At 44.1% G+C, this 27,166-nt stretch overlaps 1 protein-coding gene across 1 annotated transcript in view; it reads left to right on the top strand.

Annotated features, from left to right (window-relative positions):
- EXOC4 (exocyst complex component 4) overlaps nucleotides 1–27,166 on the top strand; it is a 642,084-nt gene that overhangs the window by 386,046 nt on the left and 228,872 nt on the right. Inside the window, exon 11 of the mRNA XM_075345350.1 lies at nucleotides 26,354–26,573. Within this exon, the coding sequence (XP_075201465.1) occupies nucleotides 26,354–26,573 (220 nt within the window). The remainder of the gene's footprint in view (nucleotides 1–26,353; nucleotides 26,574–27,166) is intronic.

Consider the following 27,166-nt stretch of genomic DNA (forward strand, 5'->3'; position numbering starts at 1 on the left):
ATAGCCGAAATCTTTATCTGCGCCTGCGCTGCCTCCAACGCGACTTCCGGAAAATGGCGGAGGTGACGCAGGCGCAGATGGAGATCTCAGAGAAGCGAGATCTCCATCTGCGCATGCGCTGCCTTCCGTAGCCATTTTCCTGAAGTCCATCGTGTCGGAGGCTACGCAGGCGCAGATAGAGATCGCGATCTGCGCATGCGCGGGCTCCATTTTAGATCTCCGCAGCAGACGGAGACTATCATAAGAAAGAGGAGAGAGAGAAGAACGATTCTCCCTCTCCTCGCTAGGGCTGGATGCTGATTGGTGGAGACAACTTCTGCAGAGCTGCCTCCACCAATCAGTGATCTGAGCCTGACAAAGTGTTGTCAGTTGAACGAAGGGTCCTAATAGGTGAGCAAAAAACACTGAAGGGGAACACAACCCCCATCATCAGCCTTCAGAATATACTGTATCAATCGGTGTATTCTGAAGGATGATGGGGGCTGTATTCCTTTATTGTAAACACTCCAGGGAGGGACTAATGTAGTGGCCAAAGTGTAAATGTAACTACAACCCCCCTCATCTTTCAGAATACAGCCATGTATGGTATACAGTACATGGGTGTATTCCTAAGGATGAGGGGGGTGGTAGTCCCAGATCCCCATAAAAGTGCATCATGCAGGTCCCCCATAGCCGTGTCATCCACGGATCCCACATAACAGTGCATCATCCACAGGTCCCCCATAATAGTGCGTCATCCACAGGTCCCCCATAATAGTGCGTCATCCACATGTCCCCCATAGCAGTGCGTCATCCACATGTCCCCCATAATAGTGCGTCATCCACAGGTCCCCCATAATAGTGCGTCATCCACATGTCCCCCATAGCAGTGCGTCATCCACATGTCCCCCATAATAGTGAGTCATCCACATGTCCCCCATAATAGTGCGTCATCCACAGGTCCCCCATAGCAGTGAGTCATCCACAGGTCCCCCATAGCAGTGCGTCATCCACAGGTCCCCCATAATCGTGCGTCACCCACATGTCCCCCATAATAGTGCTGCTATTGACTCCTGTTGAGTCTAAATTGTTAAAATAATGTTATTTTAATTTTATTAAAATGTTCTAGCACACTATTTGGCTCAATTTTTTTTTTTTTTAATTTTCCTCCTCCAAAACCTAGGTGCGTCTTATAATCAGGTGCGTCTTATAAAGCGAAAAATACGGTATATATATATATATATAATGTATACTGTATGTAGATTATATCTGGATCTACCTGCAATTCATTCGTAAGTTGAACCTGCACTTCACTGTGCATCACCACTACAAATATTTTTATATTCTTACAATCTTTTATTTTCACCAATTGTTACTGACATCCTGTTCATTTTATTCCATTTTAAATTTGCAACCATAAAAGTATGGTTTTTGACAATAATATATTTTCTACGATTTCACAAAAAAAAATACAAAACTTGAGTAAATCCTATTATTTTTCCCCACTTTGCCAAAAAAAAAATTCATAAGTTGAAATGCTGATTGTTTTAGCTGTCCATCCTGCTGTTTACGGTAATTGTTGCTGGTGTTTCTGAATTAGGTGACAGGACAATCTTTTTAATATATATTTACTCATACCTACAAATGTCAAGTCTTCCAGCGTAAATGAAGAGCTTTAATGAGCACTGTGGCTTTTCGCATGCAATTACTTCTATTTGTCTTTGTTTACATCTTTTTTTTTTTTTAAACCTTATTTTTTATTTTAATTTTCATCGCTGTACCGGGAGGTGGCAAACTTTGATTTCATTGATAAGCATTCCCAGTGTAGAAGTTAATTATACAATCGGATGGTAATAATAAAGCCTGACATGTGTCTGTGAGTTTTAATAGAATGTCGGCACATACAAAGTAGGAAGTAATTGGATTGACAGACACAAAGCCAGTTATTATACCGTTATTATCTGATTGAAATAAGCCGCAGAAGCGCAAGCAACTGTAGCATAACTAATCTGATAATAATGAAGTCCACGCTCCCAGAAGTGTGTGTTGCTTTCATGGGAATTGAAAGCAACTAAATAACACTTGGCCCACCCAAATTTCTACCAGGGCTTTACATGGACATGAAGACCACAAAGTGCAGACCTTAATTTTAGATGGATGTAGTGTAGGTTTAAGTATTTCTACCTCTTTGATAAGCTAATCATAGATTAATAGTAGTAAAAAAAAAAACCTTTTATGTTGTGTATAAATAGCATGTAACAAAAAGTGTTAAAAAAACGTGTTAATGAGTTGCTCCTAGTAGTCAGTATTCTGGTCCCACTTCTAGAAAGCGATTTGTGCCAGCCACGCTGTGCTTTTTGCGCGCTCCAATTATTTCTTGTAGTTGCAGACTTGAATGGGTTTGATCCTAAGGCTATTTCCCCCCCCTTTCTCATTATTATCTGCATTATTAGTATGCATACATATATGTGTGAGATTTTAAACATTACTAGATGTTTCCAGTTATGGTTGGTTAACACCATATTTTTGCCATAAAACAAACACAGGGTATTAAAAAGGTTCTCTAAAGTAAAAAAGACGGTTCCCATGTGAAGCACCACTACAGGATTCACCCTAGGTATATTTGGTACCGCCTTCTGCCCCTGGTATTTCACCTACACTGGCGTCCCAGGACCATTAACTCCAATGATTACCTTTTATTCATATACTATACCAATATATGGGTGGTACCATCAGTGCACAGATCCTGGCTTATATACTCAGTTTTGTCTATGACACATAACCATTCCATTACAAGAATAAGTACGGTATTCACTCTAGGGTCACGAGGTCAAACCAGGATTACTCTGTTGGTACACATTGGTACAGATGATCTAGTCTATGTCCATTAGAAATAATTTTTTTCTTCCTCGCTCCTCATTTCATTAACATTTTTTACATATTTATGAACATGGGGAAATTCACCCAGAAATATTTTCTTCTGTAAAAAGGAAAAAACAGTTTTTTCTTTCCTGTCTACCAATAAGGCAGACCTTTTGTCTACCATGATTACCGGTATAAGTGAAATTATATCTTGTTTTTTTTGTTGATAGATCCCTACTACCATTACAAAAGCTCAGGTGGGAGCTGAAATGTTGGTATAAATGGGACTTACCTTTTTGCATTTTTTCACCATAATAAAAGAAAAATTAAATACTCTTTATCATCTCCTGTGTCTTTATTCATGTTTGAGTGCCGAAGTTATTTTCTTCATTGAAGTTTGTGCCTTGTCTGTGTTCCTTGTTGTAAATATAACCAATGAAAAACTCAAACGTACAGTTGAAACCAGAAGGTTACACACACCATCTAAAAAGAAAAATATCCATCTTTTTCTCACTATCTGACATGAAATCAGAATAAACCTTTCCTGTTTTAGCTTAATTAGGATTATATTTGCCAAATGCCAGAATAATGAGAGAGAATATTTTAAGGCATTTATTACTTTCTGCAAAGTAAAACGTTTACATACACAAAGACTACTATGCCTTTAAACAATATGGGACAGCACATATGAGGATGTCATGTCTTAGGAAGCTTATGATGGTTTATTGCCAACATCTGAGTTAATAACAGACTTACCTGTGGATCTATTTTAATGCACATCTGAAACACACTGTTTCTTTGTTTAGCGTCATGGGAAAGTCAAAAGAAATTAGCCAAGATCTCAGGAAGAGAATTGTGGACTTGCACAAGTCTTATTATTCTTCGGTGCAATTTCCAGATACCTGAAGGTGCCTCGTTCATCTGTATGAGCAATTATACGCAAGTACAAACAAGATGGGAATGTCCAGCCATCATAAAGCTCAGGAAGGAGACGGATTGATATGCACATGTCTGACCAAAGCACATTCATCTCTGGTACACAGAACCCAAGAACAAAAGCAAAATACCTTGTGAAGACGCTGGTGGAAGCTGGTAAGATTGTGTCATTGTCCACAGTGAAACGAGTACTGTATCAAGAAGAAAGCTAAATTGCACACCTGCGCTTCAGAAACCAAATAACCTTTAATGTCTGTGAAACCGACAATCTAGTGAACAAACACCAAATGGAGCAGCATGTAGAAGATAAAATCCATGTGAAATTATATCAAGGAGTGTAAAGGTAATCTAAAAACAAATGCTACAGTGCTCCGTGATGATTAGCAAGTGTACTGTTGAAACCGGAAATGATGATCCCTGTGCCGCAGGGACAGTAGTTAATAATAGTGCAAAAGGAAACTAGAGGGTTAAAAAGGGGTTAATGGGACTTGGCTGAGAAACTGTCAGCGCTTGCCATGTAGCTGGAGGATTCCCGATGTGCGTGCTGGTTTAGATCCCCAAGGTACATGTGTTGGTTGCTGCTCCACGAGGTGTATAGCCACTGAAGGGGAGCGTGGATACCAGGTAAATTCAAGGGAACCTCTGCACCAGCAGCGGACGTGGATGTAATGGAGTGCGTTGTAGACTGACACAGGTATCCAGGAGCCCCGGCCAGTGGCTTCCCTGGTTACTTGGTAGCACATGTGCAGAGAGCGTGTGACATCACAGCAAAGGAAGCAGACTACGGAGGCCTGAAGGGGCAAAAAGTCGGAACACGTTTCGAAGATGCAGCGGATCTTCTTTGTCAGGGATGCCCTCCTACTGTCACGATATGTTTTTAAATTGTTAACCGCAACAACGTCCACCAATAGGAAATCGGTCACATGTTAGATGTGTGGCTTCTTGGTTAAGGTGTATAATAAAAAGGCTTAACCCTATGTGGGGCTCTGTATAGGTATATTTTTCAAAGGTAGCATATGTACTGTATATATAGAGACATACCTTTATGAATGAAAGTGCAGAAGGCTGAAATGTTGGGGGTGGAATAAAAAAATGGTTTTAAAATAATCTTTATTGGTCACTAAATAAAAAAAGATGAGAAATAGAAATTGATAGATGAGAAAATTATATAGATGAAAACTTTTTTTTATAGAAAATGCTTCTTAAACATTTTTTAAAATATTTTTTAATGTGAAAAACTTATTCATAAATTCTATCATGAAAAGTACTCATTAAAAATTTTTTCATTAAAGTCTTTTATTTAAAAATATTCTACAAAAGTCTTTTGGAAAAGTTTAGAAAAGCTTCAGTTGTCTGCACTTTAATTCATAAAGATATATATATATATATATATATATATATATATATATATATATTGCCTTATTCTGTCTGTCTGTCTGTCTTGCTGTCTGTCTTGCTCCAAATTGTGTCCTTATGGTGACAAACAGCAGATTGGCCGCTGGGCTCGCCATGGCCCCGCCCACCCGCTAGGATTGGCCGCTCGCCTCGCCTCCGCCCCCCTCGCACGGATTGGCCGCTCGCCACGGCTCCGCCCCCGCACGGATTGGCCATGTCCTTACGGTGACAAACAGCGGATTGGATTGGACGCTCGGCCTCACGGATTGGCCGCTCGCCTCGGCTCCTCCCCCCCCCGCACGGATTGGCCGCTCGCCTCGGTTCCGCCCCCCCGCACGGATTGGCCGCTCGCCCAGGCTCCGCCCCCCACACGGAATGGCCTCTCGCCCCGAGGTGAGCGCATCAAGGTCCTACAGCGGCGGAACACACACGCACACACACATAAGAACAGACAGACACACACACGCACACAATCAGATCACACTCACTTTCACACACACATCAGATCGCATCCACACACACAGTGGCGAAACACGCACACACAAGAACAGACACACACACATCAGATCACACTCACTCTCACACACACCTCACACACACATCAGATCGCATCCACACACTCACAACATCCCGTGATATCGCTTGCTTCTCGGCGGCGATCCTGTGCGTGCAGTGACCTTCCAGGACCTGCCGGAGGATCACATGGCCGGAAGCATGTGGTATCTCCGGATGTTGTGATTGTGTGAGCGCGTATGTGCGATATCGTCAGTGTGTGTGTGAGTGTATGCGATCGGATGTGTGTGAGTGTGTTCTGATGTGTGAGTGTATGTGTGTGAGTGTATGCGATCGGATCTGTGAGTGTCGGCAGAGGAGCACGGCGTGCAGCACAGCTGCTGGGACCGCCCACCGGTGGGCACAGGGAGAAGTGGGGTGTGTGTGTGAGTGTATGCGATCAGATGTGTGCATGTATACTGTCTGATGTGTGACTGTGGAGCACGATGGGGGTGCACAGCATGGGGGATGGAGCACGATGGGGAGTGCGCAGCATGGGGGATGGAGCACGATGGGGAGTGCGCAGCATGGGGGATGGAGCACAATTGGGAGTGCGCAGCATGGGGGATGGAGCACGATGGGGGGTGCGCAGCATGGGGGATGGAGCACGATGTGGAGTGCGCAGCATGGGGGATGGAGCACAATGGGGGGTGCGCAGCATGGGGGATAGAACACGATGGGGAGTGCGCAGCATGGGGGATGGAGCACGATGGGGAGTGCACAGCATGGGGGATAGAGCACGATGGGGAGTGCGCAGCATGGGGGATGGAGCACGATGGGGAGTGCGCAGCATGGGGGATGGAGCACGATGGGGGGTGCGCAGCATGGGGGATGGAGCACGATGGGGAGTGCGCAGCATGGGGGATAGAGCACGATGGGGAGTGCGCAGCATGGGGGATGGAGCACGATCGGGAATGCGCAGCACGGGGGATGGAGCACGATGGGGGGTGCACACCTCCCCCCAAAACACACACACACATACACCGCCACACACGCACTGCACAACACACCACACACACACTGGGAATCACAAACATTGCCGTACACAGACACCCACACACACAGACAACGTCGCACACACACAACACCCAACACACAAACACCGCGGCACACACAAATATACGCACATACCGCACAACACACACATTGCACAAAACATACCTCCCCCCAAAACACACACACACCCCACACCCACACAAACCGCGCAACACACACACACACAACGCTACAGACACACAGCGCTCCACAAACAACGCAACACACAAACAACACCGCTCTCACCACCCGCCATACCCAGACAACACCCAGAACATGTACAGCCCCTACACAAACACTTGGTAACTACACACAACATATATATATAAAACAAAAATCATACATTAACTACACAATACGTAAATTCTAGAATACCCGATGCGTAGAAACGGGCCACCTTCTAGTGTGTGTATATATATATATATATATGTATATATATATATCTATATGTATATATGTATATATATATATATATATATATATATATATATATACATACACTACCTTTGAAAAATATACCTATACAGCCCACATAGGGTTAAGCCTTTTTATTATACACCTTAACCAAGAATTATACACCTTAACACATCTATCTAACATGTGACCAATTCTCTATTTGTGGATGTAGTTGCGGTTTCCTTTTGAATTATTACCTACTGTCCCTGCAGCATAGGGATCATCCTTTCCGGTTTCAACAGTACACTTGCTAATCACTGTGGAGCGCTGTAGCATTTGTTTTTAGAGTACTGTATCAACATGGGCTGAAAGGCCACTCTGCCAGGAAGAAGCCATTACTCCAAAACAAACATAAAAAGCCAGATTAATGTTTGCAAATGCACACAGGAACAAAAACCTGTTTTTTGGAAACATGTCCTGTGGTCTGACGAAACTAAAATGCAACTGTTTGGCCATAATGACCATCATTGTATTTGGAGGAAAAAGTGAGAAGCTTTGAAGCCCAAGAACACCATTCCAACTGTGAAACACGAGTGTGACCGCATCATTTTGTGGGATTGTTTTGCTGCAGGAGGGACTGGTGCACGTCACAAAATAGATGGCATCATAAGGAAAGAAGATTATGTAGCAACACTGAAGCAACATCTCAAGTCATCAGCCACGAACTTACAGCTTGGGCGGAAATGGGTCTTCCAAATGGACAATGACCTGAAGCATAATGCCAAACTTGTTACATAGTGGCTTAAGGGTAATTAAGTTAATGTTTTTGAGTGGCCATCACAAAGCCCTGATCTCAATCCTATTGAAAATTTATGGGCAAAGCTGCGAATGCAGGTGCGAGCAAGGCGACCTACAAACATGGCTCAGTTACACCAGGTCTGTTAGGAGGAATGGGCCCAAATTCCTATCAACTATTGTGAGAAGCTTGTGGAAGGGTATCCAAAACGTTTGACCCAAGTAATACAGTTTAAGGGCAATGGTAACAAATGCTAATGAAATGTATGTAAAAATTTGACTTTGCAGAAAGTAATAAAAATTCCTTAAAACATTCTCTCTCATTATTCTGGCGTTAGGCAAATATAAATAATTTTGATTATTCTGATTGAACAGGAAAGGTTTATAATGATTTCATGTCAGATAGTGAGAAAAACATGCATACAGTACAGACCAAACGTTTAGACACACCTAATCTCTACAGCAACTGTTAAGAGGAGACTTTGTGCAGCAGGCCTTCATGGTAAAATAGCTGCTAGGAAACCACTGCTAAGGACAGTCAACAAGCAGAAGAGACTTGTTTGGGCTAAAGAACACAAGGAATGGACATTAGACCAGTGGAAATCTGTGCTTTGGTCTGATGAGTCCACATTTGAGATCTTTGGATCCAACCACCGTGTCTTTGTAGAAAAGGTGAACGGATGGACTCTACATGCCTGGTTCCCACCGTGAAGCATGGAGGAGGAGGTGTGATGGTGTGGGGGTGCTTTGCTGGTGACACTGTTGGGGATTTATTCAAAATTGAAGAGATACAGAACCAGCATGCCTACCACAGCTTCTTGCAGCGGCGTGCTATTCCATCTGGTTTGCGTTTAGTTGGACCATCATTAACCCCTTCACGACCATGGACGGATCTTTCCGTCATGGATCGTGTCCCGGTAAGCCCCGCCCCCTGCCGCGGGTAGGCGGCGTGGATCGGCACACATATCAGCTGTTTTCAACAGCTGACATGTGTGCCTACATGTTCCGAGTGGAATCGCATTCCACCCGGAACATTAACCCCTTAGATCTCGCTGCCAAAGTCTGGCAGCGAGATCTATATGCGTGCGGTCATGTTTTTTACTTACCGCCGCCCCCTCCGGACGTCACGTGAGTGATCACGTGACGTTCGGTGGTTGCCATCGTAGCACAGGGTCATGTGATGACGCCTGCTGCTATGAAGTTTCCCTTTCATTCTTCCTCGGCACGGAGCAGAGGAAAAAAGAAAATGACTATTTCTGCTGTTTACAGCGGTATAGCTGTGATCAGCAGATAGCGATCAGCAATCGGATTGCTGATCGCTATAGCCCCCTTGGGGGACTAGTAAAATAAAATAAAAAAAGTTAAAGTTTTAAATAATTAAAAAAAAAAAAAAAAACCTAAAAGTTCAAATCACCCCCCTTTCCCCCCATTGAAAATTAAAGGGTTAAAAAATAAATAAATATACACATATTTGGTATCGCCGCGTTCAGAAATGCCCGATCTATCAAAATATAAAATCAATTAATCTGATTGGAATTTTTTTGCCACTACGCCGTTTACCAAACGCCAAAATTACATTTTTTGGTCGCCGCAAGTTTTACGCAAAATGCAATAACAGGCGATCAAAACGTAGCATCTGCGCAAAAATGCTACCATTAGAAACATCAGCCGCAAAAAATAAGCCGTCACTGAGCCATAGATCCCAAAAAATAAGAACGCTACGTGTTTCGGAAAATGGCGCAAAACGTGCGCCACTTTTATTGGACAAACTTGTGAATTTTTTTTAACCCCTTAGATACAAGTAAATGTATAGATGTTTGGTGTCTACAAACTCGCACCGACCTCAGGCATCATACCTACACATCAGTTTTACCATATAGTGAACACCGTGAATAAAACATCCCAAAAACTATTGTGCCATCACACTTTTTTTGCAATTTTTCCACACTTGGAATTTTTTTGCTGCTTTCCAGTACACCATATGGTAAAACTTATGGTTTCATTTAAAAGTACAACTTGTCCCGCAAAAAACAAGCCCTCATATGGCAAGATTGACGGAAAAATAAAAAAGTTACGACTCTCGGAAGAAGGGGAGCAAAAAACAAAAACGCAAAAATGGAAAGTGCCCCGGGGCTGAAGGGGTTAATTTTTCAACAGGACAATGACCCCAAACACACCTCCAGGCTGTGTAAGGTTTATTTGACTAAGAAGGAGAGTGATGGGGTGCTACGCCAGATAACCTGGTCTCCACAGTCACCAGACCTGAACCCAATCGAGATGGTTTGGGGTGAGCTGGACCGCAGAGTGAAGGCAAAAGGGCCAACAAGTGCTAAGCATCTCTGGGAACTCCTTCAAGACTGTTGGAAAACCATTTCCGGTGACTACCTCTTGAAGCTCATCAAGAGAATGCCAGGAGTGTGCAAAGTCGTAACGAAAGCAAAAGGTGGCTACTTTAAATAACTTAGAATATAAGACATATTTTCAGTTGTTTCACACTTTTTTAAGTATTTAATTCCACATGTGTTAATTCATAGTTGTGATGCCTTCAATGTGAATCTACAATTTTCAGAGTCCTGAAAATAAAGAAAATTCTTTGCATGAGAATGTGTGTCCAAACTTTTGGTCTGTACTGTATGTGTCTTTATAGATAGTGTATGTAAACTTCTGGTTTTAACTTCACAAAAATGTTTAACCACTCCTATTTGGAAAATCTCATAAAAATAGCATATGGCTTAAAATAATACTTCCTGAGTTTTTAAATTCTCTACTGAATGGCCAGCAATTATGTTTTTAAGTTGCCGCAGCAATAATCCACACATGACAAGTGGCATCCCATCACTGGCCACATCAGTAGTGTGCCACCTGTTCTCACATTTTTCTTTTTGCTCTAGTTTTTTCTCTCTCTCTTCCACTCTTTTTGTTTCTGTGCTGTATTACTACGTTAAGACCTGTAAAGAATAAAAGCCCGTAAAACCATTTTTGTACGTCTGTTATGGCATCTCTGAAATAGATTCTAGAGCGTCTTGTCACAGACCTAATTCTGTATGTGGCGCTGCGAAACCTTTTCGCTTTAATGCCAGAAAAGACCATAGGGAGATATAACTTGTAAATGGGGATAATAAAGGCAGCTGCTGAGAACCAGAGCGCTGAGGTAGCAAGACAAGAAGCTGTGTGTCTGCTGTGGATTTCTGCATTCATGCACAAACAGTGGGGCTTTCACTTGAGGAAAGCTATTACCAGCCGCAACGCAGCATGGGCCAACAAGCATCGAACGTATAATTCATCCTAAATACTCAGAAAACCACCTCCCAGCTATCTCATAACCGCCTAGAAATGTATACAATAATCATACGTCATCTGTTTAACTGTTCTTATACATTCCTACTGATGATTTTACAAACATAAAAACCCCTAAATCTCCCAAATCCTCCATTAGTGTCAGAACCTCCATATAGAACCCTCTGAATCACGCCGCTACGACAGGAAAGATTTAGAAGTATTCATTATGCTAGATTTACCCCTTTTTTGTTGTGACAGGTAGGGCTTATATGTTATGTTCTTTTTTTTTTTTTTTCTTTTACTACTTATTGTTTTAAATGTGGTAAAGCTTTAGGCTACATTCCCTCCATGAGTATTTAATGAGTTTTTGATATTACTGAATATCTGCATCCACTAGGTGAATTAGGCTGCTTTCGTCTTTTTATCATTGCGTTTTTGAGGTTTTTTTTTTTCTACGTGTGTTTTTAGCACATTTGCACTGTAGTTTTGTATATTTTTGAATGTCATGCTTTAAATATTTTATACTTCTGGTATTTGGCCTTGACATAACTATATTGATAGTCTTGTGCGGATTACTTGCCGTTTTTAGTACACTGACAGGGAGTTAAATAGTTGGGTAGTGGCTATTTTAATATTTTAACTCATTATGTTCCTTAGAAATAATCAAATTGTCTCTCCAGGAAAGGAGAAAAACTCTAGCGCAGCGCCACGTATTGGAAGTAGCGATCCTAAAAGTCAGAAGTGGATTTTTAACAATCCTTTGCATATGACTTAGGATTTTATGCCAGACCAGAATCCCAATTTGAAGACACGGTGTTTATATGTTCCTTAGCACATTATTTAAAAGGGTTGTCCAGTTTCGTGACGCAAGACTTTTGAACTCCCACCGCACACAACACTAACCACTCGCTGGCAGGATTCTCCAGTGCCAGTAGCAAAGCAAGAGCGGGTGATCATGTGACCGCAAGTATGCCATATGCAATAATTCACTTGTATTGAGCAAGGCAGCCATATCTAGTCAGAATGTGGCTATAAGTATGCATGACACATAATGCTGGTCACTTGATGACCTGCTCTCTCTGCCAGCATCGGAGAATCCTTAAAGCAAGCGGTCCGAGCACTGTATGGATTCAAGTCTAAGTGACATACAGTGATTGCAGAATTTTATTACCAGCCTGGACAATCCCTTCCATTTTTTCATATATAAAATAAAGTCAGTGTTATACTGGCGCTATCATGCTGAGATTGGACGTCTACTTTCTGAAATATAGGCAAGTATAGTTTGTCAAATGCACTGTTAATTGATGAGAGAAGCAACGTAATATCTAATGTTTGGGTCAGGTTTTGCTAGTTAATCCCGGCCCTTTCTGTCTTCCTGGCCTTCCTTTCCATGTCTCTGTTATTACAGGAGGAGGAAGGAGAGGAGGAAAGAAGGACAGGCATGCAGACAGAGGCGGGAATAACTATCAAAACCCGACCCACCTATTAGATATTACGTTGCACCTCTCGCCATATAACAGTTCATTTCACAAACTTCCACATATTTCAGAAACTATACAGCTGTCTCACAACTAAAGGTATGTGTAGAACCAGCATGATTGCACCAGTATAGCACTGGTTTTAGTTTATATATGAAAATCCTGGTGGTTGGTCCTCTTTAAAACTCCTTTTATTTAATGAGCAAAGCAGTTTAAGGATTGCACTGAATTAGGGCACTTGCAAGACAAGTAATTTTTTCATTCCACAGCAGCCTCAGCTACATGGGAAAACAAATGGTGCCAGAATCCCTTGATATTTTCCTGATCATAATTACCGTATTTTTCGTTTTATAAGACGCACCTGATTATAAGACGCACCCCCAAATTTGGTGAAGGACAAGAGAATTTTTTAATAAATGGGGTCCGTCTTATAATGCCAGTGTCCGTCTAACAAATAATATAGGGTATATGTCCCTCATAGCCCCCTCATCCTAAAATTAGCCCCCTTAATCTGGATTTGGCCACCTTATATTGAAGACGTCCCCCAGTGATGCCACATTTCCCCTATGGCTGGCACACATCCTCTATGGCTGGCACACGGCCCCTGTGGCTGGCACACAGGCCCACTCTGGCTGGCACACAGGCCCACTGTGGCTGGCACACGACCCACTAATGCTGCACACGGCCCCCTGTAGCTGGCATACAGGCCCCCTTTTGCTGCACATTGCCCCCTGTGGCTGGCACACATCACCCTCTGTTACATATCGCTCCCATGTTGCTGCTTTTAGTAAAATAAACTCTTTCCTTACCTTCTGCAGCACTGTCCTGTCTCGTGTCTCCCTCCTCGGGGTTGAGCTCCTCCTGTCTCCTGCACTTCCTACTTCCTGGTTCTAGTGCCGGTCATGTGATCGGGACAGCAGAGAGATATCTCTGTGTGCCTGATCACAGCGGCAGGAGGGAGACCGGGGAAGACACGCAGGAGGAGGTGAGTAAAGAGTTTATTATTTTACTATGGGCAGCAGCATGGGGGCCATATCTAACACAGGGGGGCATGTGCGATCAAAGGTAAGCACAGGCAGATATAATATGTGCAGCTCCCCAGCCCATCAGCGCGATGCAGTTTCAACACCACGCTGATGGACAGCGGCTGTGCATATTATATGAGCGGGAGCAGGAGATCAAACGCTACCGGCCGCAGCTTCACCTGCCCCGACCAGCAGCCCCCAGCACCGCTCCAGAGCAGCCCGCACCTCCACTGGACTGTGTGTGTGTGTGTGTGTGTGTGTGTGTGTGTGTGTGTGTGCGTGCGTGCGTGCGTGCGTGTGTGTGTGTGTGTGTGTGTGTGTGTGTGTATGTGTATATATATATATATATATATATATATATATATATATATATATTTATATATATATACATACATACTGTGAGGTAGCACGGTCGGCTGCGCAGCAGAAGACACGGGATCCAGGCATATAGGTTCACAGCACACGGTTTTAATCTTCAAACAAAAGTCCATAACACAATACATGTGCCTCTCCAGCAGAAAACTCAGGGAGTTCTGTTCACTCCCTCACACCCGGCACACCTGCCCTTGTTCCTGATTCTATTTAACCCTTCCTTCAGTCTGTAGGGAAACAGCATTAACCCTATAGTGGATTTACTTTCTATCATGGAGTGAGCACAACCTGGGCGAGACATACCGGCCGTCATAGATAACCCCGGTCAGAGTCTCACATACCCCCCCCCTCAGTTCAAGCGTGCGGGGTTGAACTCCAGCCATCAAACACGGGCCGCGGGACAAGGCATCGGCGTTGCCCTGCAACCTACCGGCCCGGTGTTCAACCGTAAACCGGAAGTTCTGCAGAGAAAGGAACCACCGGGTAACCCAGGCATTCCGTTCCTTGGCGGACCTCATCCAGACCAGTGGAGAGTGATCCGTCACCAAGCAAAACTGCCGTCCCAGCAGGTAATAGCGTAGGGAATCCAAGGCCCACTTGATCGCCAGGCACTCCTTCTCCACTACGCTATAATTCCGCTCGGGAGGGGTGAGCTTCCTACTCAAGAAGGTGACGGGGTGTTCCTCCCCCTGAACCACCTGAGACAGCACTGCCCCCAGGCCGACCTCCGAGGCGTCAGTCTGTACAATGAACTCCTTCCGGAAATCAGGGTTGACCAGAACGGGCTGTCCGCACAGGACCTCCTTCAGGGCCCGGAAGGAGTCCTCGGCCTGCGGAGTCCAGCGCACCATGACGGACTTCTTGCCTTTGAGAAGGTCCGTCAAGGGGGCTGATAGTCCCGCAAAATCCTTTACAAACCTCCTGTAGTACCCCACGATACCCAGGAAGGCCCTAACCTGCTTCGTGGTCAGGGGTCTAGGCCACTTCTGGATCGCCTCAACCTTGTTAATTTGGGGCTTAATCACTCCTTGGCCTATCACGTAGCCCAAGTAGCGGGCTTCCGTGAGTCCCAATGCACATTTCTTGGGATTGGCTGTCAGTCCGGCTGTTCGAAGCGCGTCCACCACCGCTTGTACCTGTTCCAAGTGGGTCTGCCAATCGGAGCTGTAAATAATGATGTCATCCAGGTACGCTGATGCATACGCCTGGTGGGGTTCCAGCACTAAGTCCATCAACCTCTGGAACGTGGCTGGAGCGCCATGTAACCCAAAAGGCAAGACAACATAGTGGAAGAGACCCTCCGGCGTAACAAAAGCGGTTTTCTCCTTGGCGGACTCCGTCAGTGGCACCTGCCAGTACCCCTTGGTCAGGTCGAGCGTGGTAAAATACCGCGCCTGTCCCAGCCTATCAATCAGCTCATCCACTCTGGGCATGGGGTAGAGATCGAACTTGGATATTTCGTTCAATCTCCTAAAGTCATTGCAGAACCTTAAGGAGCCATCGGGTTTTGGTATTAGGACGATCGGACTAGCCCATTCACTCCGGGATTTTTCGATGACCCCCAGGCGTAACATTGTCTTTACTTCCTCCGATATGGCTTGTCATCGAGCCTCCGGTACCCGGTATGACTTCAGGCGTACCTTCAGGTGGGGCTCGGTGACAATATCATGTCGTATCAGACTGGTCCTACCGGGCAGCTCGGAGAAGACATCGGGGTTCTGCTGAACCAACCGTCTGGCCTCTCGCCTCTGAGTCTTGGTGAGGGCTTCTCCAATCCTTACTTCCGGTTCGTCCTCTCCGGAGGTCGCTGGAGCCGGAGGTGAAGGACCCGAAGAGGAGGGAGATAGGGAAAAAACAGCCATCAGGCTTTCCCGTTCCTGCCAGGGTTTTAATAGGTTGACATGGTATATTTGTTCAGGTTTCCGCCTACCGGGCTGCAATACTTTATAGTTAACCACCCCGACTCTTTCCTTTATCTCGTAGGGGCCTTGCCACTGAGCCAGGAATTTACTCTCCGCCGTGGGGATTAATACCAACACCCGATCCCCGGGTTTAAAGGTCCGCACGGTGGCTTGTCTATTGTAGCGGCCGCTTTGCGCGGCCTGAGCCTCCTGTAAATGCTCCTTCACAATTGGCATGACCGCGCTTATGCGGTTCTGCATACCCAAAATGTGTTCAATCACACTTTTATGGGGGGTGGGCTCTTGCTCCCATGTTTCCTTTGCCAGGTCCAACAATCCCCGGGGATGTCGCCCGTATAACAACTCAAAAGGCGAAAACCCCGTGGATGCCTGTGGCACCTCACGGATGGCAAACATCAAATAGGGAAGCATCATATCCCAGTCTTTCCCGTCTTTTGAAATCACCCTTTTTAGCATGGTTTTCAGGGTTTTATTGAAACGCTCCACTAAACCGTCCGTTTGAGGATGGTACACAGACGTACGCAACTGCTTGATCTGGAGTAGCCGGCATAGCTCTTTGGTCACTTTAGACATGAATGGGGTCCCCTGATCCGTAAGGATCTCCTTGGGCAACCTCACCCGGCAGAACACAGCAAACAACTCCCGAGCTATAAGCTTTGCTGCAGTATGTCTGAGAGGTATCGCCTCGGGATACCGGGTGGCATAGTCAACGATCACTAGGATGTGTTGGTGCCCTCGAGCGGACTTTACGAGGGGCCCCACCAGATCCATCCCTATCCGTTCAAAAGGGACTTCTATAATGGGTAACGGTACCAACGGACTGCGAAAATGGGTCAGGGGTGCGGTAAGCTGACACTCCGGGCAGGTTTCGCAGAACCGTTTTACCTCCCCAAAGACTCCGGGCCAATAGAACCTTTGCAATATTCGCTCCTGCGTTTTCTTGACCCCCAGGTGGCCACTCATCAGGTGTTTATGAGCCAAGTCAAGGACCCGCCGACGATGCGGCTGGGGCACCACCAACTGCTCTACCCCCACGTGCCGTATTTCATCTACCCGGTAGAGTAAATCCTGCTTAAGAGCGAAATAGGGGTACCTTACCTGGGCACCGGGCAGCTGTGCCACCCCGTCAATTACGGTCACCCGACTCCGGGCATGTATTAATGTAGGGTCCTGGAGTTGGGCTGTCCCAAACGTATCCGGGGACGCCTCCAACTCCGGGATGGGTTCGACCGTCTCAGCCTCTCCTGCCAATACCTCTAGGGGCGACCTATCGGGTTCACATTCTGTCCCTATCATGGGGACCCCTACGGCAGGTGTCCCGGATTCAGGATTGTAGGGCTCAGGTCCCGGACTGACCAATATCTGAGGAGACTTAGGGGGTCCCTTCCATAAAGTCCAAAAATAGGGCAGATCCCTTCCTAGGATCACGTCATAAGGAAGAGTGTTAAGAAGTCCCACCTCATGTTGCACCTGACCGCAAGGTGCTGTGATGGTGACAATCCCCGTGGGATAGTCTCGGCGGTCCCCATGTATGCAAACCACCCCCACGGTACGTCCTGTGGCCTTTACTTTAGCCCTCAAGGTGGATCGCACAAGGGTCACTAAGCTTCCGGAATCCAACAATCCTGTAACCGGACATCCATTCACCTGTATTTGGCACAAGTGGGGCTCCGTCTCTGGGGAGACCAGGTCAGTGGTACACACCACCTGAGCATACATTGAACCCCGCCGGGTAACCCCACAATCCATGGGCTCCGTGGTGAGTGGACACTGGGCTTCCATATGTCCCACCCGCTGGCACCGCCAACATCTAATGGGGACGGAAACACCCTTGACGGGTTGTCGTTTAGGGTACAGAACCTTCCGGACCTCAGGATTGGCGGCCGCGGCCTCAGGCGGGACGGTAGGGGACTCCTGCACCGTTGTCGGCGGTGGGTCCTTGGCCCTAGGCTTGGAGGGGCCGGACCGACGGGCGGTACGCAAAGTCTCAGTGTCCCGTATCAAGTCCTGCGTAGCCACATGCCGCTCTACCAGGGACACTAACTGGTCCAGGGTACTCGGGTCACCCTGTCCTACCCACCGTTGAACAGTGACGGGTAAAGTGCGCACAAAACGATCCACTACTACCCTTTCCACCATCTGCGCCGGGCTCAGAGTGTCAGGCTGCAACCATTTTTTTACAAGATGCAACAAGTCATAGGCCTGGGAGCGTACGGGTTTGGCTTCCTCATAGAACCACTGATTTACCCGCTGAGCCCGTACATAGGTATTCACCCCCAACCGTGCCAGTATTTCGGCTTTTAGGGTCACATAGTCAATGGCGTCCTCGGTACAGAGGTCCAGGTACGCTTTTTGGGGTTCCCCCGTCAGATAGGGTGACAATACCTCAGCCCACTGGGGGGTCGGCAGCTTTTCCCGCTCGGCCACCCGCTCAAAGACCGCCAGGAACGCTTCCACATCGTCCCCCGGGGTCATCTTTTGCAACGCTTGTCTCACCGCTTTCCGGACGCTGCCGTCATCACCCGGTCCCGGGGTTGTTGCTGCCGGTCCGGCACGGATCGACTTGGCCAGGAGAACCATCTGTTCTTGGTGCCTTTTTTCCTGCAATTGCAAGGCTTGCTGCTGACGTGCATTGGCCTGATCCATCTGTTCTTGGAATTTTTTTTCCTGCACTTGCAAGGATTGGAGCAGGTGTGCATTGGTCTGTTGTTGCTGTGCATTAGCCTGTTGTTGCTGTGCATTAGCCTGAGCCAAATGCTTTAGTATGTCCTCCATGGCGTCGCCGGGTTTGGGCTGTAGTATAGCCGCTCGAATCCAGGACATGCGCAGCTGGGTCACCAGGGATGGATGCTACACCTCACCGGCTGTGATGCCCGCCGATTCTCCACCATATGTGAGGTAGCACGGTCGGCTGCGCAGCAGAAGACACGGGATCCAGGCATATAGGTTCACAGCACACGGTTTTAATCTTCAAACAAAAGTCCATAACACAATACATGTGCCTCTCCAGCAGAAAACTCAGGGAGTTCTGTTCACTCCCTCACACCCGGCACACCTGCCCTTGTTCCTGATTCTATTTAACCCTTCCTTCAGTCTGTAGGGAAACAGCATTAACTCTATAGTGGATTTACTTTCTATCATGGAGTGAGCACAACCTGGGCGAGACATACCGGCCGTCATAGATAACCCCGGTCACAGTCTCACAATACATACATACATACATGCATGCATGCATGCATGCATGCATGCATGCATGCATACATACATGTATGTGTGTGTATATATATATATATAATATATACACACCCCTCCCGTATATTAAGGATTATAAGACGCACCCCCTACTTTCCCCCACAATTTTGGGGAACAAAAGTGCGTCTTATAAAGCGAAAACTACGGTAGTCATTTGATTACTATGAAAAATAAGCCATTCTGCATTATCACAAGTCATTTCCAAAAATATACAGTATATCTTCTTCATGGCAGACATCCCTATTCAGATTAGTATGGAACCTTAATGTTTTAAATGTTGAAATTATATTAAGTTTCTGAAAAAGAACTCCCTTATTTACATATCTTAAATTTATGAAAGGCTCAGTCAAGCCACAGCTGCCAGGATCAGTTTCTGGGGACGCTAGGTACAGGTGCATCTATACATATGCAGTGCTCTTGGGATATAAACACATCTATCACTGTTACATGAAGACTGGAAATTATTATCAGATAGATTTGATGTATTTTAAGTGATTATCTTTAATTATTTATAAATTATACTCCATATGAAATGCTGTATATGCCACTTGGATTTCACCTCAAACAGAATAGTAATGGCCAAAAGTGTTGGCACCCTTGAAGTTGTTCCAGAAAATTAAGTATTTCTCCCAGAAAATTATTGCAATTACACATGTTTTGTCATACAATTGTATATTTGCTTTGTATGTATTGGAACAGCACAAAGAATAGAGAAAAAAGGCAAATTAGACATAATTTCACACAAAACTCCAAAAATGGTCTGGACAAAATCAGCACCTTTCCAACAGAAAGAGGAGAAGAGAACTATCTGAGGACATGAGAACCAAAATTGATGAAAAATATCAATAATCTCAAGGTTACAAGTCCATCTCCAGAGATCTTGATGTTCCTTTGTTCACAGTACGCAAGAAGCTAAAATCTCATGGCACTGTAGCTATTATCCCTGGACATGGACAGCAGAAAAAAATTAATGAAAGGTTGCAACGCAGGATAATCCGAATGGTGGATAGGAAGCTCCAATCAAGTTCCAAAGAATTAAAGCTGTTCTGCAGGCTCAGGGTGCATCAATGTCAGTGCAAACTATCTGTTAACATTTGAATGAAATTGAACGCTATGTGGCAGGAGATCCAGGAGGACCACATTGCTGACACAGAGACAATAAGCTAGACTGCAGTTTGCCAAAATGTACATGAGTAAACCAAAATCCATATGAGAAAGTGTCTTGTGGACAAATGAATCAAAGATAAAGTTTTTTTTAGTAAAACACATCATTTTGCTTTTTTCTGAAAGTGGAATGAGGCCTACAAAAAAAAAAAGTATACAATACCTACAGTCAAATATGGTGAAGGCTCAAAGATATTTGGGGGTTATTTTGCTGCCTCCGGCACTAGGTGCCTTGATTGTATGCAAGGCATCCTAAAATCTGAAGATTTCCAAAGGATTTTGGGTCGCAGTGTAGTCCCCACTGTTAGAAAGCTGGGTTTGTGTCCTACGTCGTGGGTCTTCCAGCAGGACAATTACCCTAATCATACTTCAAGAAGTCCCCAGATATAGATGGAAACATAACGCTTGAGAGTTCAGAAAAGACCAGCAATGATGCCCAAATTTAAATCCCACTGAACACTTCTGGAGATACAGTGCCTTGCAAAAGTTTTTGGCCCCCTTGAATTTTTCAACCTTTTCCCATATTTCAGACTTCAAACATTAGATCAAAAATTTTAATGTTATGGTGAAGAATCAACAAGTGGGACACAATTGTGAAGTAGAACAAAATTTACTGCTTATTTTAAACGTTTGTAAAAAAGAATAAACTGAAAATTGGTGCGTGCAATATTATTCGGCTCTTTTACTTTCAGTGCAGCAAACTCACTCCAGAAGTTCATTGATGATCTCTGAATGATCCAATGTTGTCCTAAATGACTGATGATAAATATAAGCCACCTGTGTGTAATCAAATCTCTATATAAATGCACCTGCTCTGTGATAGTCTCAGTGTCCTGTTTAAAGCACGGAGAGCATCATGATGACCAAGGAGCACAACAGGCAGGTCTGTGATACTGTTGTGGAGAAGTTTAAAGTTGTGGAAATATTTTTGGAGCCCAACCCAGCTTTAAACATGCCAAGAAGCACTGTGCAAGTGATCATATTGAAATGGAAGGAGTGTTCATACCACTGCAAATCTACCAAGACCTGGGCGTCTCAAAAATTTAATCTCAAACAAAGAGAAGACTGATCAGAGATGCAGCCAAGAGGCCCATGATCACTCTGAATGTACTGCAGAGATCTACAGCTGAGGTGGGAGAGTCTGTCCATAGGACAACAATCAGACAAACAATCAGTCGTACACTGCATAAATCTGGCCTTTATGGAAGAGTGGCAAGAAGAAAGCCATTTCTCAAAGATATCCATAAAAAGTGTTGTTTAAAGTTTGCCACAAGCCACTTGGGAGACACACCAAACATGTGGAAGAAGGTGCTCTGGTCAGATAAAACCAAAATCAAACTTTTTGGGCACAATGCTAAACAATATGTTTGTCGTAAAAGCAACACAGCTCATCACCCTGAACACACCATCCCCACTGTCAAACATGGTGGTGGCAGCATCATGGTTTGGGTCTACTTTTCTTCAGCAAGGACAGGGAAGATGGTTAACATTGATGGGAAGATGGATGGAGCCAAATACAGGACCATTCTTCAAGAAAACCAGTTGGAGTCTGCAAAAGACCCGAGACTGGTATGGAGATTTGTCTTTCAACAAGACAATGATCCAAAACATAAAGCCTAATCTACAATGGAATGGTTCACAAATAAATATCCAGGTGTTAGAATGGCCAAGTCAAAGTCCAGACCTCAATCCAATCGAGAATCTGTGGCTCCATCCAACCTCACTCAGCTCAAGCGATTTGCAAAGGAAGAATGGGCAAGAATTTCAGTCTCTCGATGTGCAAAACTGATAGACATACCCCAAGCGACTTGCAGCTGTAATCGCAGCAAAAGGTGGCTCTACAAAGTATTAACTTAAAGGGGCCGAATAATATTGCACGCCCCAATTTTCAGTTTATTATTTTTTATAAAAGTTTAAAATAAGCAATAAATTTCATTCAACTTCACAATTGTGTCCCACTTGTCGTTGATTTTTCACCATAAAATTTGTTTGAAGTCTGAAATGTGGTAAAAGGTTGAAAAATTCAAAGGGGCCGAATACTTTCGCAAGGCACTGTATCTTAAAATTGCTGTTACGAGAAGGCAACTTTCCAATATGAGAAAACTGGATCATTTTGCAAAAGAGCGGTCCAAAATTCCAGTTGAGAGACGTAAGAATCTTGTTGATCGTTTATAGGATGCAGTTTCTTATTCCAAAGGGTGTGTGGTGCCAACAATTTTGCCCTGCCCATTTTTGAGGTTTGGATGAAATTATGTCCAATATGCCTTTTTATCTCTGTTTTTTTGATGAGAGATCAAAACAAGAGTGGTCCAAAATTCCAGTTGAGAGGTGTAAGAAACTTTTTGATGGTTATAGGAAATGTTGATTACTGATATTTATTCCAAAGTATGTGCAATCAAATATTAAGTCGTTGTTGCCAACAATTTTGTCTAGGCAAACATTTAAAGTTTTGTGTGAAATTATGTCCAATTTTCCTTTTTTTTTTTTTTTCCTCTGGTTTTTTTTTTTGTGTTCGTCCAATATATTCCAAAGGAAATGTACGTTTTATCATACATACAGTATGTTTAATTGCAATAATTTTCTGGGAGAAATGCTTCATTTTCTGGAACAATTTCAAGGTGCAACTTTTGGCCATGACTGTAAATGGACAAGAGTACTGAGACATCGAAATATTAAACCTGCAAGAGCTTACAGTGCTGGCCAAAAGTATTGGCACCCCTGCAATTCTACCAGATAATACTCAGTTTCTTTTGAAAATGATTGCAATCACAAATTATTTGGTATTATTATCTTCATTTATTTTGCTTGCAATGAAAAAACACAAAAGAGAATGAAACAAAAATGAAATCATTGATCATTTCACACACAACTCCAAAAATGGGTCAGACAAAAGTATTGGCACCCTTAGCCTAAAGGGGGCTTTACACACTACAATATCAGTGCCGTAATCGCTAGCATGCGTACCCACCCCCATCGTTTGTGCGACACGGGCATATCGCGCACCCCCGTCACACGGCTTACCTGCCCTGCGACGTCGCTCTGGTCGGCGATCCGCCTCCTTTCTAAGGGGACGGGTCGTGCGGCGTCACAGGAACGTCATATGGCAGGCGTCCAATAGAAGCGGAGGGGCGGAAATGAGCGGGACGTAAACATCCCGCCCACCTCCTTCCTGCCGCATAGCCGGTGGAAGCAGGTAAGGAAATGTTCCTCGCTCCTGCGGTGTCACACACAGCGATGTGTGCTGACGCAGGATCGAGGAACAACATCGCTAATGAGAGGTAAAACATTTTTTGGTTTAAGAAGACCCCAATTTTGCCCGCTTTTGCGATCGTTTTAGGTCGCACAAAAGTGTCACACGCTGCAATATCGTTAATGACGCCGGATAAGCGTCACTAATGACGTGACCCCGACGATAAAACATTAACGATATCGTAGCGTGTAAAGCCCCCTTAATACTTGGTGGCACAACCTTTAGCCAAAAGAACTGCGAACAACTGCTTCTGGTAACCATCAATGAGTTCCTTACAATGCTCTGCTGGAATTTTAGACCATTCTTCTTTGGCAAACTGCTCCAGGTCCCTGAGATTTGAAGGGTGCCTTCTCCAAACTGCCATTTTGAGATCTCTCCACAGGTGTTCTATGGGATTCAGGTCTGGACTCATTGCTGGCCATTTTAGTAGTCTCCAGTGCTTTCTCTCAAACCATTTTCTAGTGCTTTTTGAAGTGTGTTTTGGGTCATTGTCCTGCTGGAAGACCCATGACCTCTGAGGAAGACCCAGCTTTCTCACACTGGGCCCTACATTATGCTGCAAAATTTGTTGATCGTCTTCAGACTTCATAGTGCCATGCACACGGTCAAGCAGTCCAGTGCCAGAGGCAGCAAAGCAACCCCAAAACATCAGGGAACCTCCGCCATGTTTGACTGTAGGGACCATGTTCTTTTCTTTGAATGCCTCTTTTTTTTCCTGTAAAGTCTATGTTGATGGCTTTTCCCAAAAAACTCTACTTTTGTCTCATCTGACCAGAGAACATTCTTCCAAAACGTTTTAGGCTTTCTCAGGTAAGTTTTGACAAACTCCAGCCTGGCTTTTTTATGTCTTGGGGTAAGAAGTAGGGTCTTCCTGGGTATCCTACCATACAGTCCCTTTTCATTCAGACGCCAACGAATAGTACGGGCTGACACTGTTGTACCCTCGGGCTGCAGGGCAGCTTGAACTTGTGTGGATGTTAGTCGAGGTTCTTTATCCACCATCCACGCACAATCTTGCGTTGAAATCTCTCGTCAATTTTTCTTTTCCTTCCACATCTAGAGAGGTTACCACAGTGCCATGGGCTTTAAACTTCTTGATGACACTGCGCACCGTAGACACAGGAAATTTCAGGTCTTTGGAGATGGACTTGTAGCCTTCAGATTTCTCATGCTTCCTCACAATTTGGATTCTCAAGTCCTCAGACAGTTCTTTGGTCTTCTTTCTTTTCTCCATGCTCATTGTGGTACACACAAGGACACAGGACAGAGGTTGAGTCAATCTTAATCATGTCAACTGGCTGCAAGTGTGATTTAGTTATTGCCAACACCTGTTAGGTGCCACAGGTAACTTACAGGGGCTGTTAATTACACAAATTAGAGAAGCATCACATGATTTTTCAAACAGTGCCAATACTTTTGTCTACCCCCTTTTTTGTGTTTGGTGTGGAATTATATCCAATTTGGCTTTATGACAATTTTTTTTTTTTTCTTCATTGAAGACAAATTAAATGAAGATCATGATACCAAAGAAGTTGTGATTGCAATCATTTTCAGGAAGAAACTGAGAATTCTCTGACAGAACTGCAGGGGTGCCAATACTTTTGGCTAGCACTGTATATGTCAAATTGTTTTGAATTCATATGTATTAATATAGAGTTGGTTCCCTTTTTGCGGCTAACAAAATAAATATTCCACTATTATGGGAAGATTTTTTTTTTTTTATAAGATTTTGTGAGATCAGACGCAGATGTTGAACGAGAGAGCCTGGCTATTAATTCGAAAGGTGTTCAATGGGTTGAGGTCAGGGCCCTTTGCAGCCATTCAACTTCGTCCCACACCAAGCTCCACCCAACTATGCCTTTATGGAGTGCTTTGTGCATTGGGCAAATTCAGACAGGAACTGAAAAGGGCCTTTTCCCCATACTGTTCTCACGAAGTTGGAAGCATACAGTTGTGAAAAAAGTCGTCTGATGCTGAAGCACTAAAATTTGCCTTCTCTTTAACAAAGATGCCTAGGCCAACCTCTGAAAATAATGCCATGGCATTTTGTCTCTTCCAGCAGCTTTACAGTTGGCACAATGTAGTCAGGATGTTAACTTTCTTCTGGCATTTGGTAAATCCAGACTCCTCTATCAGATTACTAGATAGATAATTTAATACCAGTGGTTCTTATAGTCTGGATCTCGGAGTCAAGAAATCTTTCAGTTTTTATGTTCTATGAACCCCATCACTGAGCAACTTCACTGTAACTTAGCGTGGTGGGCCACTTCTTGCCTGACTTGCCGTGGTTCTTAAACACTTCCAATTTAGGAATGTTTAGTATGGAAGAAACTTCACACACTGACTTGCTGCAATGGTGGCATTCTGTTAGTGTTATGCTCGCATTAGTGTTTCACAAATGTTTGTAGAGGTAAACTGCATGACTATGTGTATTTTATACAGTTTTGGCAATTGAAATGAAAAACCAGAATGCAAGGATTAAGAGGTCTTACTTTTGTCTATAAAGTGTGCATAAATATATAAAAAGACCACAGTAGACATTTGTTTATTCTGTTGAGCCTTTTACATCAGGTTATTATTATTATTATTATTATTATTATTATTATTATTATTATTATTATTATATTAGTTCTAATGACCCATTTGCCTTTATGTTTACAGGTTTATTCAAGAGATTGAGCATGCCATTGGTTTTGGACCAACAAAACAATGTCCCCTGCGAGAGTTTCTTACTATGTACATTAAAAACATCTTCCTAAATCAAGTGTTAGCAGAGATCAACAAGGAAATTGAAGGAGTCACCAAGGTGTCAGATCCTTTGAAGCTTTTGGCTAATGCTGACACTATGAAAATTTTGGGTGTCCAGCGTCCACTGTTACAGGTATGTATGAATGATTGAGTGTTTGGCAAAATTAATGCTTAACTCTTCCATTTTTGCGCCTTTTGTCCCTAGCCTAGTAACAGCCAGTGGTCATGTTTTTGTGAGCCTGTATGTCCTACCTCTTCATAGCTAAGATGTTGATCCTTGCTCCAAGATATTTCCAGTTTATAATAACAGCTAGTGATGGCGAATAGTAAGATATTCGGGTTCAGATTATTTATGCCGAACACCTAGCACTCTTCCAGTATTTGTCACGAATAACAAACCTAATGCAAGTCAATGGGGAACCCGAGCATTTTTGTGGGAAATTTTGAAGAAAAATGCTGGAGTTCCCCATTGAGTTGCATTAACCCTTCAAGACCGACTGATTTTGCGCTTTTCGTTTTTTTTCTCGCCACCGTTCTTCTGAGAGCTGTAACGTTTTTGTTTTTCCATAAATTTAGGCATGTGAAGGCTCGTTTTTTTGCGGAATGAGTTGTACTTTTAAATCAAATTATGAGTTTTACCATATAGTGTACTGAAAAATGGCAAAGAAATTCCAAATGCAGAAAAATAGTAAAAAAGTGCGATTGCACAATTGTTTTTGAGATATT

The sequence above is a fragment of the Anomaloglossus baeobatrachus genome, chromosome 4 (genome assembly GCF_048569485.1).
Source record: "Anomaloglossus baeobatrachus isolate aAnoBae1 chromosome 4, aAnoBae1.hap1, whole genome shotgun sequence".
NCBI classification, from domain to species: domain Eukaryota; kingdom Metazoa; phylum Chordata; class Amphibia; order Anura; family Aromobatidae; genus Anomaloglossus; species Anomaloglossus baeobatrachus.